The sequence below is a fragment of the Eleutherodactylus coqui genome, chromosome 3, assembly GCF_035609145.1.
Source record: "Eleutherodactylus coqui strain aEleCoq1 chromosome 3, aEleCoq1.hap1, whole genome shotgun sequence".
In the NCBI taxonomy this organism is placed as follows: Eukaryota; Metazoa; Chordata; class Amphibia; order Anura; family Eleutherodactylidae; genus Eleutherodactylus; species Eleutherodactylus coqui.
The window spans coordinates 200,627,499-200,646,782 of NC_089839.1; the positions used below are offsets into that span (position 1 = coordinate 200,627,499).

Sequence of the window (19,284 nt, forward strand, 5' to 3'; positions counted from 1 at the left end):
TATCATTTCTTACTTGTTTTCAAAATGTACTGAAAAACTTTCAAAAAGTTCTTAAGGTGAAATGGAAAAAAAAACCCGAAAAGCTCGACTTGAATAACGAGGACCGAGCATTTGGGTGCTCGCTCATCTCTAATCACCACAGTTTGAGACTCAGAACTCTTATTTTTTCGTCAATTGGGCTATGTGATGGTTTGTTTTTTTGTAGGCCTGATGTAGATTTTATTACTACTATTTTGGAGTACATATGTCTTTTTCATCACGTTTTATTCACTTTTTTGGGAGTTGGGTAACAAAAAAAAATGCAATTCTAGCAAACTTTTACAAAGTTCAGACTTTTACAAACATACAGATTCCAAATATCTGGGTTTTTTATTATTTAGATTTTAGTTCAAAAAGCTTTCTTTGAGGCAAAGGAATTAAGACAACGATGACATTGAAATATGGTTATGCAACAATAAAAGTTATGAACCAAAAACAACAATATCAGAATATTGCAGCTAAACAACCATAGTGAGCATTCCAGAACAAATCCTATCTATACCAGTTGTTTTCTAAAAATTAAATAATTAAACAGGGTTACATCTAAAGGCCCATTTAGACACAACGATTATCGCTCAAAATTAGCTCAAAAGCCATCTTTTGGGTGAATCGTTGCGTGTAAATGTGCCCATCTTTCACTTTTCTGCTGAACGATGGATTTCAGTTTGGCATGAAATCCATTGTTCAGCAGAACAGCTGATAAGATGGACAGCACTCTGTGTTCTGCCCGGGAGGAGCTGATAACAGCTGATTACATTGTCTTAGCTGTCAGCCCCGTTGCAGAACAAAGGGAATATATTCAGCGAACAGCCGGTGATCTGAATATAGCTCCGGGTGGCTCACACGCTACTAATTGGTACTAATAGGCGTTAGTACTAAGTAGTACTTTATGCAAAAATGATCGCTCAAAAACCATTTTTTGAGCGATCATCTTTGTGTCTAAATGCACCTTTATCATATAAAAGAAACCATAAAACTTGGGATTAGAAAAGGGAAGAAGGGGGGAGGGTGAGACAAAAGGAAGAAAATGGGTCATGAGGATGAGTATAGTGAAAGCAGCCCCTCATAGGGATGAAGTTAGAAGAAATGGGAGTAGTCTGGAAAGAGGCCAAAGAGACATGTCATCAGACCCCTATAGTGAGAAGGAGAAGGTGTGGATCCTAAGACGTGGCCAACTCCAAAGACATCCACTCTCCAAGTTTAGGGGATGACCTGATATCTAACCAAGTCTTCCATAAAGCGTAGAATGCTGCAATATCCATCTCCTCATCCGCTCTCATCTCCTCATAATAACGCATGAGGGTATTGATTGCTTCTACCCAATGGATACTAGTTGGGGATATACTGAATTTCCATAATCTGGGAATTATTTGCCTGACAGCCTGTACAAAAAACCTTAACAGCCCCTTCTTAACACTGTAAATGGACCCTGGGTACATAAATAACAGCCGACTCGAATGAGAGAACCATGGATAGCCCACATATGTTATTGTAAAGACCCTTAATATCCGACCAAAGGGCCGCTAGTGGAGGGCATTCCCACCAAATATGAAACATATCGCCCCAGCCCCTAGAACATTCCCAGCACAAAGGAGAGGACTGAGCAAACATCCTGGGTAAAGGATTTTTTTAATTTTGTCAAAAAGGATTTTTTAAATTTTGTAAGATCTTTTTGATTTTATTTGTTTTAAAAATTTTATAAAACCTCTTCTACTTTTTTGTCCTTACAGGACAGTTGAACTTGCAATAATTTGATCAGTATTGCAATATAGTGATCTTTTAATGTTGCCTATTTTGCCCTGCCACAGGCAGGGCTTAATAGATATCCATGCACGGCAGCCCTGGGAGTCCTTACTAAGCTGCCATGCTAAATCATCGGCTCCTGAGCCCGATCCATACACCCACATAACATATATTTTGCAATTCAGTTGGGAAGTAACATAGTAACATAGTTCGTAAGGCCGAATGAAGACAATGTCCATCTAGTCCAGCCTGTTTATCCTCCTGTGTTGTTAGTCCAGAGGAAGGCAAAAGACCCCAAGAGCAGAAGCCAATTAGCCCTTTTGGGGAAAAAATTCCTTCCCAACTCCCTAATGGCAATCAGACTATTCTCTGGATTAACCCCTAATATTTCCTACCTGCCTGTACACCCGGATTAACAATTAACCTAAGATTTATAACCTATAATATCCTTCCTCTCCAGAAAGACATCAAGTCCCCTTTTAAACTCCTCTGTTGATTTTGCCATCACCTTTTCCTCAGGCAGAGAGTTCCACAGTCTCACTGCTCTTACAGTAAAGAACCCTTTTCTATGTTGGTGATAAAACCTGCTTTCCTCTAAACGTAGCGGATGCCCTTTTGTTACCGTCGTAGTAAGTTAATAGAAACGTTAATTTTTGCCTCCAGTGGATAAAAATCAGTTCTGTTCATGTGATACACAGACACGCGCACAGTTTGTTATAGTTAGGGTTTGTTCACATTGCAAAATTGAAGAGTCAGAAAAAATGTACAGCAAAATACGCTACTGTAACCCCCCCCCCCCCCCCCCCCCGTTCGCCCCCGCTCTCCCCCCGAATCTTTTCGGGCAAGCAGGCATGTATTCGAATTTGGCGATACTCGCTCGAGTAATTTCCCTTAATGAGTACGCTCGCTCATCTCTAGTCCAAACCTGTCGATGCATATTTTGACGTGCATTTTGATGTCCTGTATCATTGCAAAGCTAAAATCCAATGCATAAAACTAAAAAAATATGCTGTGTGCACATACCCTTATAGTTATCAGAGTATCACATGACCTGGCAATAAAGCTACTGAATGTCAGCAAGTAGAGGTACTCTTAATAAAATAAGGTATATTTGAAACTGTAGAACATTGAATTATGCATAGAATAACATTCATATTTTGGAATGGAGTACCCCTTTAAAAACGGCTCGATAGAATATTTAAAGACCAAACACCATAAGAAAGCTAGGAAAATAGGTTTGGGAGCCAATAATCCTGCAGTCATGTGTTACTCGCTTCCCTCTCTTCTACTGGAGATTAGCAGGGAGAGGAGGTTGTGGGAAGAGCACATCACTGCAGGATAATTCACAGGGTGTACTTGTAGTTACACATAGGTCTGCATAGGAGCTGTATGCACAAAACAATAAAATATTTGTGATCAAGACTATTTTTAATGATGCCTAATTTTTTTAAACATTTAGATGCATTGCAGCAGTCACTTAAATATTGCAAAAGTATTCACACCCATGAAACATTTACATAAAATATCTCGTTACAGTGAAGGTTTTAAGTGTAGCAGCTGAGGAGCCGGACCTGATCCACCATGGATGTACAGAAGGAGGTTGTTATCCAGCTACAGGAAATCTTCTCATTGGACGGGCTCAGAGTCTCACCACCTCCTCTACATGTGGAATGGAGACCCCTCAAGAGTACTGCATCGTCAGCCATCTTTCGGTATGATGATATATTCAACAATGTCTAAAATATATCTCACATCTGCGCTGTGACCCCCAGCGATCAGCGGCAATCTGCAGGGATCTTTCCAGCAAGTGTTCAATTTTCCTGCAGCACCTCCACAGGGGAAATGAAGTATTGCATGGTGCGTATTGAAATCATGGGGCTGCTTTAGTCCTCCAGGGGTAAAGACATTCTTTATAGCCACTTTCTGCTCAGCCTAATACTTGAAGTCCCAAATTATGTCAGCACTAGATTCCCACTCCACAGTAAAAATTATTATACTTCCTATTGGCTGGCAAAGATGTTATGTCTATGGCCGACCTTACACCACTGTCCGCTGATTCATAGATTCCTTACTTCTGTTCATTATCTCAGTAGGAACACAAACCTTATTATAGTCTTGTCCTTGAAGACAAATTCTCTGGTTGGCTGTAATCAGGGAGATAACGGAAAAATGCCAAGGAATTGGGCCAATGCCTTATCGGAGCAACTGAGTGCAGATTTTCAGCCCAAACAATATGGCTTTGTTGCTATTGCTGATACCTGAAGAAAGTCAATGAAAGTCGAGAAATGTGGTGAGGTCTTCACTCCGCAAGGATCTTAAAAGCTCTAGGATGGCTCATAATAATGCTTAGAATGCTTGATGTGTTATATTATAATACCTAGCTGTGAACCCTGGTATTTACAAATGTGCTAGGGGTTCTTTAACTCTTAAAGGATGCAACAATTTTTGGTAATTCTCATCTCGGAGCTCTAATTGAGCTTGTTTTTTGCGTGACATACTGTAGTTTTTGGTTCTATTTTGGGGTACATATGAGTTTTTTGACCATCCCAAGGGCTTATTCACACGAGCGTATATCGGACGCCGTTTTCACGGATGGCCGAAATACGCTACCATCTGATGCATTGGCATTCAATGTATCAGATCACGTAGGCGTTTTTCAACGGCGTAAAAGCGCATGGCCGGCCAATATAGCGCCGGTCGCTTTTACACTGGGCAGGAAAGATAGTCCTGGAACTATCTTTCTGTGACGGAATACAGCCTCTGCCATAGACTCCTATGGGAGCCAAGGACAGCAGTCAGAGAAGGGAGGTGGGAGGGAGTTTAGCAGCGTGACTGCTAAACTCCCTATCCCTTTACTCCTCCCCTCCCATTGTTGGCTGCGGACACAGGGCGGGAAGGAGGCGGAAACTTAGCTCCACCACCTCCCCTCCCATTGCAAACAGCCTGAGGGGAGGAGAGAGGCAGTGAGCCGGCAAGGGGGAGGGAAGGGGGAGAACAGCTTAGCAGAGCTAAACTGTTTCCCCTGCCTAAATGCATTGCGGCCTCGGTGTATATGCGCCGGGCCCGTGCCGTCTGACTGGCCGCACAAACGTTATTGGCACACGTAAAAACACCTACTGCCATGTGAGAGACTCCTAATTGCGTTTTTTGAGAGACAAAATGAGCAAAAAAAGCATTTTAGCTCTTTTTTTTTTCCAATTTATTATAAGTTTATTATATGCCTAAATGTATTATACAGTATGGGTATGCAAGAAGAAAAGTGTATTAAATTTATTATATGGTTCGCTATGGATGCAGAAATACCAAACAAATTTTTATTCTTTTATTTTTGCTAAACTTTTTTAAATGTTTCTGTAGAGGACTTGTACCTGAGATTTTATGATCGCTCAGATAATACAATGCAGCACTCCAATATTGCAGTGTATTACCTGTGATGTTTGCCATCACAAGCTCAGGCAGACACAAAGGCCATTATCAGGCATTCAGTTACCAACTCATCACCTCTCTGTGATTGAATAGCAGATTACATTACACTCACTCCCTCTGTTAACCGCTTACATGCCACAATCAACATTGATCACGGCATGTAAGGGGTTAACGGCAGTGATCGAAGTTTTCAATGATTCCCGCCATTGCCGCTGGACCCTGGCTATCAGTTACAGATGGCTCCTGCTGTAGATGATGCGGGCTCAGCTCCTGAGCCCATGCCACGTGCATTTTGTAAATGTACGGCATTTCACGTGAACTGCTTCCTTCCCATGATTTACATGTATATCATGGGTGGCAAGGAGTTAAGAATAGTAGCTCCTTTAAATTCTCTGTTCAGGATTAAAAACAATGCAACCCCGTCTACAGGTTATGAGTGGTACTGCAGCTTGGCGCTAATAATTTGCCCAGCAGTAGGCAACCCCTTGGAAAACTGAGAAATGCAAAAAACATATAAGACTTTTTCAAGATAAGACCCAAGCAGGGGCGTAACTATAGAGGGTGCAGGGGATGCGGTTGCACCCGGGCCCAGGAGCCTTAGGGGGCCCATAAGGCGTCTCTTCTCCATATAGGGAGCCCAGTACTATGAATAAAGCATTATAGTTGGGGGCCCTGTTACAGGATTTGCATTGGGGCCCAGAAGCTTCAAGTTATGTCTCTGTGCAGCATGTTTTAGGTATGGGTACGGGTACAGATACAGATACAGATAGAGGGGGAGGCCCAGCTCACCTTTTGCATCAGGGCCCCTGAGCCTTTACTTACGCCCCTGGACCCATGCGTGCAATGATGCTGGGAGTTGTAGTTTCACAAGAGCCAAAGGTTGCCGGTCACTGATTGCATTTCATTTTTATTCCAGGAGTCAGAAAAGTGCTTTGTCTGTGATTCACGCACCCCGTACCTGAGGGGGAGCCACAGAATTCAAAATGTGATTTATCTGGCGGGACAAGATGGAGAGAAGACATGGTGGCAGTCAGAAAATGGTGAGAAAATGGTACATACTAATGCTGCTCTGCCCAAATAGTAAATGTTCCTTTTCTTGGTCTGCACAGTATTTCACTTAGTAGAGCAACAGTTTGTACTTCAGGCTGTACTCATGTCTCCCAACTGTCCCATATTTGGTGAGATAGTCTTGGTTTTTGGGCAAGCCAGGAATAAAGTAAAATAAAAAACAGCCCATATTCAGCTCTTTCGCCTATATTCAACTCTTTCGCTGACGTTTAGCATGTGATTGCTACAGCCAATTACTGTACCAATGCTAAGTCCACTGATTGGCCATAAAGATCATGTGATTGCGATATGCAGAGGGAAAGGAGCAAAACGTGAGTATAGGCAGTTGATTTTTTTTTTTTTACTGCATAAAGGGGGGCATGATTGAGCAATGGTATTATTGACTGGGGGCATTATTACTGAGTGGTAGCATGTGGAGTATGAACCCCATTCGTTTCAATGGAGTCATGTAAAAAATCGTGGCATTTTCTATCTTTTCTCGTTCCTCGGAATGCATCGCCCATTCATTTCAATGGGACCTTGAATGTCCCCGTGCGATGTGCATGCGAGTGCGATGTTTCCCATTGAAATCAATGGGAAACACCTCCAATCCTCTATCGTGCGTGAAAGTCACGCAAGAGAATCACAATTTCACAGATGCAATGCGATGCGTTTTTACGTGAAAAACACCTCGCATCCATGGATAAATTGCCCGCTCTCGAGCGCGATATCCGGCCGAGTTTCACGGGCCGATATTGTGTTCACTAGAGTGTAGGTAGCCTAAAGGCCCATTTAGACACATTTAAAGCGCGAGATGATCACTCAAGATGAGCGATCACTTTGCGCTGCCAGCGGAGGATGCAGAAGACAAGTGGGGTGTCCCCGCTTGTCTTCTGCATCCAGCTGTTCCCCGCTTCGAGCGCCTGGCTGTTATACAGCTGAGTGCTCGGAGAGGAGGATGCAGAAGACAAGCGGGGTGTCCCCGCTTGCCTTCTGCATCCAGATGTTTTCTGCACGGAGTGTCGGGCTTTTATACTGGACCGCTCTGTTCTTCATACCCAGCCTGTTATCAGGCAGCAGGATACAGCTGGAACAATAGTATCAGCTGTATTCTGCTGTGAATTCCTGATAAAGCTGATCATTGTCTTTCAGCTGAAAGAGAACGATGAGCAACAGGATAGCAAAACTGCACGATGCCAGTGCAGTTACACACAATGATTATCGCTCTAAAGACTGCTTTTGAGAGAATTTTGAGCCATAATCGTTGTGTCTAAATGAGCCTTAAGAGGGGTCACTAAGGCACAGTGTTAGGACTCATTCACACAGATGTATGCAAATTCAGTCCATGAAATACGCATATTCACTGCCTTCTTTTAACATGTGCAAAAAAACCCCACAAGAATGCTCGATTGATGTCACTATTTTTTTAGCCATTCTCTTCGGCATTATGCATAGGGATGCAGTGAAAACTCATGCAACTATGTATTTTTATGCAATCCCACAGACATTAATTGGCAATTTAAGTTCATGATACTTAAAGGTGACCAGATTTTCTCTGGGGCAAAGCGGGACAGAGGTGTGTGGTCAGGGGGCGGGGCTTATCCCAACCTAGGATTTTACCATTATTAAAAGTACAAAGCTGTTTCAAAAAGGACAGGGAGCGAATTCTGAAGCATTTCTGCATTCAAAAAACAGTCCAAATCCATACCATTGGTGCATATCCACAGCTGATCTCATACTATGCGACGCAACCTTCCTGTCTTCAGAGCGCCACTGCTCCTTCACTCTGCACTGCTGTAGGATGCACACACTGATGGAAGTGTGTGATCTTGGACTCCTCCTCCCCACTCCTCTTCTCCTGCAGAACTAAGGAGGAGAGGTCAGGGGAGGAAGATCCCAGATGCACACACTGATGTCAGTATGTACACCCGCAGCAGTGAGTGATTAACAGCTAAGGAGTTGCGGCACCCCAGCTGGTAATCACCATCATGGTGACCAGATATCCCAAAAGCGGGACAAATGGCTGTACCATTTGGGACCTTCGGGAAAGCGGGACTGTCCTGCGGACTCCTGCCTATATCGAGACGTCTGGTTACCTTAATAGACCAAAATAGGACATTCTGTAATTTTTTTTAATGTGACTAAAGTACGAGCATAAAAAACCCTACATAAATCAATGGGGTTTATGCTGCCCATATTACATTATATACCTGTGTGAGCGAGCCCTTACTGTGAGGGGTCACTGAGCGGCATTATTACTATGAGGGCATCACTAATGTGAACGGGTCACTGAGGGGCACTGTTACTGTGAGGGGGTCACTTATTACAGTGAGGGAATACAAAGGGTGTGGCTAATGTTAAAAAACTTTGCAGCAGCATGCCATGCGCACCGCAAGGATTCTCTCCTTTTTCAATGTTCAAAAATTAGGAGGTATGGCCACCGCTGCATCTCCTGTTGTAACCAGAGACAGGAAGTTATAACTATAGTTGGCCATCTTGAAGCTATGAAGCTGAACTTTCTTATCACTGTCAAAGGTAACAATGCTATTAGAGTCCTGCATTTGATTCTAATAAACACATTGCTTCAGCACTTGTACATACTGATACTTAATATCTGCATAAAACATGCACAACTGTTTATACTAACCGCAGAAAAATGCAAGATTATTAGCACCTAATTTGATCAAACTATGAGGGCCCATCCACCATGTCCAGCCACACCTTAGGCTTACTTCACATGGGCAAGCGCAATATTGGGCTGAAATTCACGGCCCGATATCGCGCTCACCAACATGCAATTTTTCCCGTGGATGCAAGGTGTTTTTATATCTAAATCGCCTCACATCACTTCAGTGAAATAGTGATCAGCCGCGGCGGAGGATTACGGAGTGTCTCCGATTGATTTCAATGGGGAGACCTTGCATTCCATGAACCTAGCACGTGGTGTGATGCTGCCGCTGGCCCCATTGAATCAATGGGCAATGCAAGGGCATACCCAAAGATAGGATGTGCCGTAATTTGTTTCCCCCATCGCAGTGCGATGTGATGCAGGGAGGAAAAAAAAAAAAATCGCTAATATCTATGACCCTATTCAAAAGAATATGGTTCATATTTGTGTAAGATTTGTCTCGCAACGCACAAATCTCTCATGATTTTCTCAGCCGTGTGAAATTGGCCAAAGGGCTTATTCAGACGAACGTATATCGGCCGGGTATTCACGCTGGCCGTATATGGCGTCCCTCTCTGTAGGGGGAGGAGGCTGGAAGAGCCGGGACCAGTGCACTGAGCTCCCACTCCCTCTTCGCCTACTCTCCGCCCCTCGGCACTATTTGCAATGAGAGGAGGTGGGGTGGGGCTAAGCACCGGAGTTGGCTCCGCCCCCTCCCATTGCAAATAGTGCCGAGGGGCAGAGAGGGGGCGGGGCTCAGTGAACTGCTCCCGTCTCTTCCAGCCTCCTCCCCCTGCAGAGAGAGACGCCGTATATCGGCTGGCGTGAATACGCAGCCGATATACGGTCGTCTGAATAAGCCCTAAGGGCGCATTCACCCTGGGTGCAAGCATGTAGCATCACATCTATGCACTGGCAATTTTGAGACATGTTTAAAAAATCGTATCTGCTTCTAATAATTTTCAGTAGTATAAATTGCATTGCACTCGCATGCAAATCACATGCCATGCGAATGCAATTTTTTGAAAAGATCCAATTAGAAATACTGAAATTGCCCAAAAATAGGACATGTAGTGATTTCAATATGTTATTTTCACGCATGAGTTCAGTTCATTGCTATCAGCCGGAAATTGCAAGTGAAAATCACCGGTATTACTATATTTTCTTGCGATCGTAGCTTATTGTGCACCTTCACACTTAATTTAATTTTGGGGTGTGGCTTATCAAAAATTGTGCCAAGTGTTAAGAGCCGGTCCCGCCTGGTAGCTCCAGCTATGATGAATGCTGGCAGGACAGTTTTTGGACTTGTAGTTCGCCGACTGTCGGGGAGACAATGGCTGTCTGTGCTTCTCCCCAGCGTCTTCCAGTTCTCCTTCAATCAACATTAGCCATGTGAATGCTGGAAAATCCGGCGTGACCTGGACATCACTTAGCATTGTTACATATTGGACTTAATTGCACTAAATCTCCCTATTAAAACCTCATTTGCATATATTTACATATCGTTAAACAGTTGCCAACACAGAAGCACAACACACACAAATGGGATTGAGGAATGAATGACTCATGGCGAGCAGGCGGCCCGCAGACCCCTGGCTGTCAGCCATGTCTCCCACCCTTTCAGTCACTGGTGTAATTCATAAACAAGATAGTGAACGATGGTGAATGACACCATAGCACCAAAAGTGGGACGTTACACAGTCGCACCACAATCCTAACCTGCGGCTTCTTAGTTCTATCTGTGACCAAAAAATTGGGCTAACGATATGTCTGCCACTACACATCCCACCAGGAAGGTCACCCAGCTTTCCTAGATCCCTGAATGGAAAATCTCTCTATTTATGCTGACCTACATAGGTTTTCTAGGACTGAGTCAGTGCTTGTTATGGGAGCTGTAATGGCGGCCATATTAAACTTGGTAAATAGCCAAATATAGGGCGGGCCATGGAAAAGTAGTCAACTTTTCATCCACGCACCGCAGCCCTTTAAAAGCTGTCTCAAAGAAAATCTGTCTTTGTTGCCCATAGCAACCAATCATAGCGCAGCTTTCATTTCTTATACTGCTGAGGTAACATGAAATCTGCGCTGTGACTGGTTGCTATGGGCAACAAAGGTTCTCTTTTAAGACAGTTTTCATGAGAGTGCGGTGCCCATAGCAACCAATCACAGGGCAACTTTCATTTTTTCTCTGCAGTATAAGAAATCTATGTAAAATAGGAATGTGCTGTTTTGCATGGGGGGCCCGTCACTGTTATGAGGGCCCTTTGGGTGGCTGCCACTGTTGTTATGGCGAAAAGGATGTGAAAAGAACTGGTATGGAGGCGCAACACTCTAAGCTACTAGAAGATGTAGATCAAAGTCCAATGTGTGATGGTGAAAGCACTTCTTTTTTATTATTTTTTCAGAAATTAAAAACCAGCAATGGAATACGCGTTTCGGGGAAGAACCCCTTCGTCAGTTCGGCTGGATAGGACTGTGTGATAAGTACAAATAGATAATGGAGGAGTGATTAACAAAGAAAGGGGAGGAGAGGGGGGGGAAAAAAAGAACAAAATTCATATACATAATGAAGTCTCACAAATGTGTCAATAAGAACAATAAATATACGATGAAAACATCGATCTGAACAGTGATAAAATATATATGAGACAAAAAACATAAAAGAATATGAGCATCCGTACATGTAAATTAACATGAGATTTATACAAAACAAATATCTGTTAAAATAGGATGAAGACAATCCTGAGTAAAATACCAATCTTAAAAGTACCAATATGAGAGCGGATGGACTCAAAATCGTGTGGTTGCTTTCAGCTGAATGGGATGACTACAGAATTAAAATGCATGTACAGCCTATTGGGAAATATGAAATGATTGCTACACCCAAGGGGGTGCATAAATAAATGTGTACCGTATATACCGGCGTATAAGACGACTTTTGAACCCCGAAAAATCTGCTCTGCAGTCGGGGGTCGTCTTATGCGCCGGTAATACAAAAAAAAAAAAGTGTAAAAAAAAAAAATTTTATTACTCACCTCCCACGGCGCTCCGCCGCGCCCCGGCAGGACGCCGCCCGCCCCGGCAGGCCGCCGCCCGCCCCCGGCCCCCGCCGCAGCACAGCCCCCCGAATGCGGGGCCCGAAATCCCCGCCTCCAGAAAGCCAACACACACGCCGGCAGCCACGCCGGGGCGCGGCGGAGCGCCGTGGGAGGTGAGTAATAAAATTTTTTTTTTTACACTTTTTTTTTTTTTGTATTACCGGCGCATAAGACGACCCCCGACTGCAGAGCAGATTTTTCGGGGTTCAAAAGTCGTCTTATACGCCGGTATATACGGTACACATTTATTTATGCACCCCCTTGGGTGTAGCAATCATTTCATATTTCCCAATAGGCTGTACATGCATTTTAATTCTGTAGTCATCCCATTCAGCTGAAAGCAACCACACGATTTTGAGTCCATCCGCTCTCATATTGGTACTTTTAAGATTGGTATTTTACTCAGGATTGTCTTCATCCTATTTTAACAGATATTTGTTTTGTATAAATCTCATGTTAATTTACATGTACGGATGCTCATATTCTTTTATGTTTTTTGTCTCATATATATTTTATCACTGTTCAGATCGATGTTTTCATCGTATATTTATTGTTCTTATTGACACATTTGTGAGACTTCATTATGTATATGAATTTTGTTCTTTTTTTTCCCCCCCTCTCCTCCCCTTTCTTTGTTAATCACTCCTCCATTATCTATTTGTACTTATCACACAGTCCTATCCAGCCGAACTGACGAAGGGGTTCTTCCCCGAAACGCGTATTCCATTGCTGGTTTTTAATTTCTGAAAAAATAATAAAAAAGAAGTGCTTTCACCATCACACATTGGACTTTGATCTACATCTTCTAGTAGCTTAGAGTGTTGCGCCTCCATACCAGTTCTTTTCACATCCTTTTCGCTACACTTACGCCCACACTGGTGGAGCGTCATCTGGTTGGCAGCACCTCCACCATTCAAAATACTCAATCATTGAAAACTCTTTGTACTCCATAAATATTCCACTACCCTCACTGGGTCTTGCTCCACCCTCCTTTTTCATTTCTTTTACTCACTGTTGTTATGGGGGTTGGTTATCTGTCACTGTTATGGTGGATCCTGTGGCTGTCACTGTTATAGGTTACTCGGTCTGTCACTGTTATGGGTGTCCTGTAGTTGACACTGTTGTAGGGGTCTCGTTGGCTATTAGTGTTATGGGGGTCTTGTTGCTGTCAGTATTATAGGTGGTCATTGTTATGGGGGTCCTCTGGCTATCATTGTATGAGATCCTGTGGCCATCACTGTTGTGAGGGTCCTATGTCAGTCATTGTCATGGTGGTCTTTTGGCTGTCACTGTTATAGGTTGCTGTGGCTGTCATTGTTATGGGGGTCCTGTAGTTGTCAGGGCTCATTCACACAGCCATGATTTCACCACGTCTTATACAAGCATTGCATGGCTACATGATACACGGTGAATGAAGTCAATGAAAGTACGTGGACTTTCATTGATCCGTTCACATTATTGTGTAAACTCTGCGAGTAAGAGATCGTAGCATGCTCTGTTTCACTGCATATCACGCAACGGGAGCTCTATTCTTTTCTATGGGCAGATACATACACAACGCTGCTATGAGACAGAGCAGGGAATTAAAAAAAAAGACTAAAGTCACACTGCGCATGACAGCGTGCGTGAGATCCTCGTTGATGCGCAGTGCACTCGCTGCCATACTCCATCTCCACCGACTCACACAGGCCAGTAAAATGCTCGAGACCCACGTAGCGTTTTAACGCATATGGTCATGTGAATGAATCCTTACTGTTATGGAGGTTCTCCGGCTATCATTGTATGAAATCCTGTGGCTGTCACTATTATGGGGGTCCTATGGCTATTACTGTGTAGTGGCCCAGTATATCATCCTGGTCTCCTCCATATGGTATGAGAGGAGGTTATAAAAGTGAGTGATTGAGAGCAGGAAGGTAGTCCATGTCTTCAGGAGTTTTGCTGTTCAGGAGGTCCAGGTACATGAGCGCACCTTCAGCCCTCATGTGCTGAAGCATGGAAGAGGAGGAGAGATTTCCCATTCTGCATGTGATTGAATGTTAATGGAGTGAGCCGCAAGAGTGAGAGAGAGCATCTGGGAGTAAAAACTTTCTTTCAAGACCAGTGCAGAGGAACTATCTAATCTTCTGATTTTCCTACGCAACCGTCTGAAGTCTGGATCACCGAGTAGAGGTATACCCTTTATTTGTCACACCCACGTGTCTCTAAGACTGGGTGGAGGTACTACAAGATAATAATCTCTGTTCACACATGTGCGTCTTTTTTTTTTATTACATCTTTTTATTAAACTTTATCTCCATTTTCTGTTCTTTTCCTCCATCACAACACAAAACATACCTTTACATAACATACAAAGAGTTAACCTAGCAAATTTTGGCTCTGTCCCCCACACAGAATGTCCTTTCAGATTCCATTTCTGTTGCTGCAGTCCTCAGTCAGTGTTCATTTGTAACAGCTTCTCATTTATATCTCTGTAGCAGTCCATAGCCTCTATGACTTCCCATCTGCATCTCCAATTTAGACATCGTACCTTCTACCCCTTCTCCACCCTGCTATTCAACCCAGGGGCGTAACTATAGAGGATGCAGGAGATGCGGTTGCACCCAGGCCCAGGAGCCTTAGGGGCCCATGAGGCCTCTCTTCTGTACATAAGGAGCCCAGTACTATGAATAAAGCATTATAGTTGGGGGCCCTGTTACAGGTTTTGCATTGGGGCCCGGGAACTTCAAGTTACACCTCTGATTCAACAGTATATTCCACACAGATATTTCTCTTTGTATTTTCGGTCAACACATGTGCGTCTTTGAGTATGTAAGAGCTGTGTGGAGGTACTAAGTTCTGAAGTCTATTCATTTGCCTGCACTGTAAAGTCTACAAGTGAACTGCCTTCTATTATTTGTTTCGATTTTCAAGTAAAGTTTATGCCAGGCTCTAACCGTTTCTAGAGACCCGTGGTATTTAAGAACTGTCTGTGGCTGAATTTCTTATCCACCGAGGGTCATACCGGTGTGTATCTAGGAACATTGGCGTCACACATGACAACTAACCCCGTTATCCAGTTTGGTGGGCATTCCCTATCCTAGATGGACTGCAGTGTTACTCTAGCATTGGCTGCGTGTGTTCCTCCGGGATGGAGCATGGTAAGTGCCGCCGTGACAAGCCAGCACTATACCCTCCCAGCTCCCCACGTATGTCAGGTGTCTGGGGTCTCCCTATGGGATGCTGCACTGTTATAGGTGTTCTGTGTCTATCACTGTTATGGGGGTCTTGTGGCTGTCACTATTATGGGGGTCTTGTGACTGTCACTGTAATGGGGTCTGGTAGATGTCACTATTATGGAGGTTCTTGGTTACTGTTATGAAGGTCCTTTTGCTGTCACTATATAGGGTCATGTATTTGCCACTGTTAGGGGAATTGGTTGTTTGTCACTGTTGTGGTGGGTCCTAAGTCTGTCACTGTTATGAGGTTTGGTTTGCTGTTACTGTTATAGGTTCCTGGGATTGTCAGTGTTATGGGGGGCTCTGTAGTTGCCACTGTTATGGAGTACCTGTGACTATTACTGTTATGCAGGTTTTGTATCTGACACTGTTATAGGTTGTTTTTATTGCTATCTCTGTTATGGGGCTCCTGTAGTGGTCACTGTTATGGGGGTCTTGTGGTTATCATTGTATGAGATCTTGCAGCTATCACTGTTGTGGGGGTCCTCTAGTTGTCACTGTTATGGAGGTATTCTGGCTACCATTGTATGAAATCCTTTGATTATCACCATTATAGGACTTCCGTGGCTGTTACTGTTATGGAGGTCCTCTATTATTGCATGAAATCCTGTGAGTATCACTGTTAGGGCTCCTGCACACTCCCGCATTTTTCTTGCACGTTTTTTTCACGCGATATTGCTGCGTTTTTTTCACGCGATTGTCAATGGGACTTTCTAATGTTAAAAACGCATCGCACAAAAATTACAAAGCACCAACTTGCGATGCGTTTTTAACATTAGAAAGTGGGTGTGAGCCCTTATGGGCGTCTTATAGCTGTCACTGTTATGGGGGTCCTGTGGCTGTATGAAGTCCACTGCCTATCACTGTTATGAGGGTCCTATGGCTCTCATTGTTCTGGAGGTTCTGTAGTTGTTTGCAGTTGTCACTATTAAGGGGGTCCTATGGCTACAAAGATTCACCTCACATTCTTGTCACTGCTGCCAGCATTATTGTCTTGGACACTGTAGTGCCCCAGAGCGAGCGCAGACCAACAGCAGGGATCAAGTAGCGGGGAATAAGATAGTTTTCACCGGTGGCTCTGCTGCTCCCCTCCAACGTGGGGTATGCGTGATCTGTGCTGGTGAGCCACTTGCATCAGTGGTAAAAATAGCTAAAATAAAATAAACAGTAAATAATATATGCAGTTGTTGTAGCCTGCCACCCGCGGTGTCGGGTAGGCTAAGGTGTTACTTTGTCATGACGCCAGCCCGTATACAGGTAGGGACCTGTTCCAGACAGAAACTAAAAGTACACAAATTGGAGAAATAAACAATAATGGGGGAAGTAGTGCTTACTCTCCTGCAGTATTGTGTTGTTGTAGGTCAGGGGCGTCAAACACATTTGCACCGAGGGCCACATCAGCCTTATGTGTGCCTTCAAAGGGCCGATTATAATTGTAAGACAGTATAGTTATAGTGACCCCCCATAGTGGCTGCAGTAGTAATAGTAACCCCAGTAGTAATAGGGTCCCCATAGTGGCCCCAGTAGTAAGTGACCCCCATAGTGACCCCAGTAGTGAAAGTAACTCTATAGTGGCCACAGTAGTAACAGTGACCCCCATAGTGACCCCAGTAGTGAAAGTAACTCTATAGTGGCCACAGTAGTATAGTGACCCCAGTCATAATAGTGGCCCCAGTAATGACTTCAGTAATAACAATGACCCCCATAGTGACCCCAGTAGTGATAGTGGCTCCCATAGTGACCCCAGTAATAATAGTGTCCCGCATAGTGACCCCCGTAGTAAGTGACCACAGTAATCAGAGTGGCTCCAATAATAAGAGTGGTCCCAGTAGTAACAGGATCCCCCATAGTAGCACCAGTAGTAAGTGACCCCCATAGTGACCCCAGTAATAATAATGACCCCAGTAGTAAGTGAATCCAGTAATAAGAGTGAACTCCACAGTGGCCCCAGTAATAGCAATGACCCCCTTAATGGACCCAGTAGTGATAGTGATCCCCATAGTGACCCTGGTGGTAACAGGGACCCGCCACCGGCATACGGCGGCGGCTCCCATAGACCCCTATGGGAGTTGCCGGAGAAGGGAGGTGGGAGGGAGTTTAGCAGCGTGTCTGCTAAACTCCCACCCCCTCCCTCCCTCCTCTCTGCCCCTTGCTGGCTGTTTGCAATTGGAGGGGGCGGGAGCTAGTATGCTAAGCTCCCGCCCCCTCCCATTGCTGGCAGCCGACAAGCGGCGGGAGCTTAGCACACTAGCTCCCGCCCCGTCTGCTCCCCTTGCCGAGAGCCAGCGAGGGGGCGAAAAGGGGGGAGGCAGTTTAGCGGAGCTAAACTGTCTCGCCCCGTCCGACGGTATCCCGGGCTCGGAGTATACTCACCGGACCGAGCCGTCTGAACAGCCGCATAAACGGGAGATGCAGCCGTGACTTGGTCACACCTGCTCCTCGTTCACATGATTTTTGGTCGCGCTGTGACCGTGACATGGCCGACCGAAAAACGCTGCACCTGTATGAAAGAGCACTTAGGTTGTTGCATGGCTGGCGGGCCACCTAAAATGAGGCGGCGGACCAGATTCAGCCCGCAGGCCTTGTGTTTGTCACATGTGTTATAGGTGGTGGGAAGCACTCCAGAAAGCAGACATTAGATGAAAAATAATACAGCTCTTTATTGAAAGGAGAGAGGGTAGTTGGTTTTTACAGTATTTACAGCACTTGCATTCCATTTGCTAAAAGTAGATCACAGACTTTCATTACATTATCAGTGCTTGGATCACAGACTCCCCAGGCATCATTCACTATGGGTTCAGTTAGTGAGTCTGGGACTGGAGAAGATTAACTGCTGACTTGCTTCTATTTCTTTTTCTCTCTCTCTCTTTTCCTTTCTCCTCTATTCTCTCAACAATCTTTGGGTGTTAGTACTCGCACATGATGTTATTCTTCCCACCGCACTGACTAGAGTAGATGGTCGCCTTCTTCCTCCCCGGTCTCTATCTCAGGTTCCCCTAAACTAGACTCCCCCCAGGCCTGGGTTAGACTGACTAACCCCACCCATTCTCTACCTTTTATACCTTTTCTGTCTACAAATAGTAAGCTAGGGACAAGCTAACTGACCAATCCCCAAGCCATCTAGTGGTGATTGACAGGTGTAAGAGCAGGTTAGGGTGGTATTAGTGTACCTTGACACCACCGGAAGCTAGGGGTTTGACAGGTATAATGCCCCTCTCACACCCTTAACTCCCGATTGGACCAAGGCTGCAAAGTCCTAGCAACGTCTCCATTACTTGTGGCCAGCCCTGCTGGCTTAGGCTGAAGGTTCCTTTTCCACTTGTGCTTAGATTATGAGCTGTAAAAGTTCCAGGTTTACAGCTCATAATTTAAACCTAAGAAGCAGGGCTGGCTAAAAGTAATGAAGACGCTGCACATGTGACTCATCGCTTGGTCGGCCAATGCTGATCTCCAATGGATGCCGGCACATCGGAAGATGAGTCCTCAGTGCAGGGCGGCGGTGTGTTTACTCCCGTCCGGCCGCTGCCTGCTTCCTGCAGGCCGGTGGCTGTCATCTCTATCATGGCCCCCGTGCACCATTCCTGCACATGTGCCGCCGCAGCAGACGATCCTGAGCCTCTCTGCGGCTAACACAGCTTTTGGCTCCGCCGCTGTGCCCTTACTGCTGGTGGACATGACATGGGGGGGGGGGGAGAGGGGCCGCCTTGCCTCTGCTGCTGGCCGCAATCTTACCATCACATCGGGGTAAGTGGGGCCGGGGGTGGGGGGCCTTGTTGCTGTCACACCGACAGGGGAATGGAGCATAAGCTCGACCTGCATGGCTGCAGCTGGGGCCACTGTATGCTGCTCCAATGAAGCGTTCCTTAGTGGGCTGCCAGGACCTGCAGCCCTGCCAACTGTGCAGCCTATCAGCTTCAGGGGGCGTCACCCCCTGTCAATCTTGGCTCCACCAGGACTTCCAGGTGGCGTCAAGATACACTAATACTGGTTAGAGTGTACTATGCACAGTCATGCAGTGTTAGGTAGTAAGAACACCAAACATTAACAC

General features: G+C 45.0%; 1 protein-coding gene across 2 annotated transcripts in view; it reads left to right on the plus strand.

The window, feature by feature from the left end:
• Positions 1–19,284, plus strand: part of LOC136621333 (laminin subunit beta-1-like) — a 121,458-nt gene that overhangs the window by 41,750 nt on the left and 60,424 nt on the right. For both annotated transcript variants that reach the window (XM_066596776.1, XM_066596777.1), the window contains exons 3-4: positions 3,319–3,494; positions 6,125–6,248. In XM_066596776.1, coding sequence (XP_066452873.1) covers positions 3,319–3,494; positions 6,125–6,248 — 300 coding nt within the window. The remainder of the gene's footprint in view (positions 1–3,318; positions 3,495–6,124; positions 6,249–19,284) is intronic.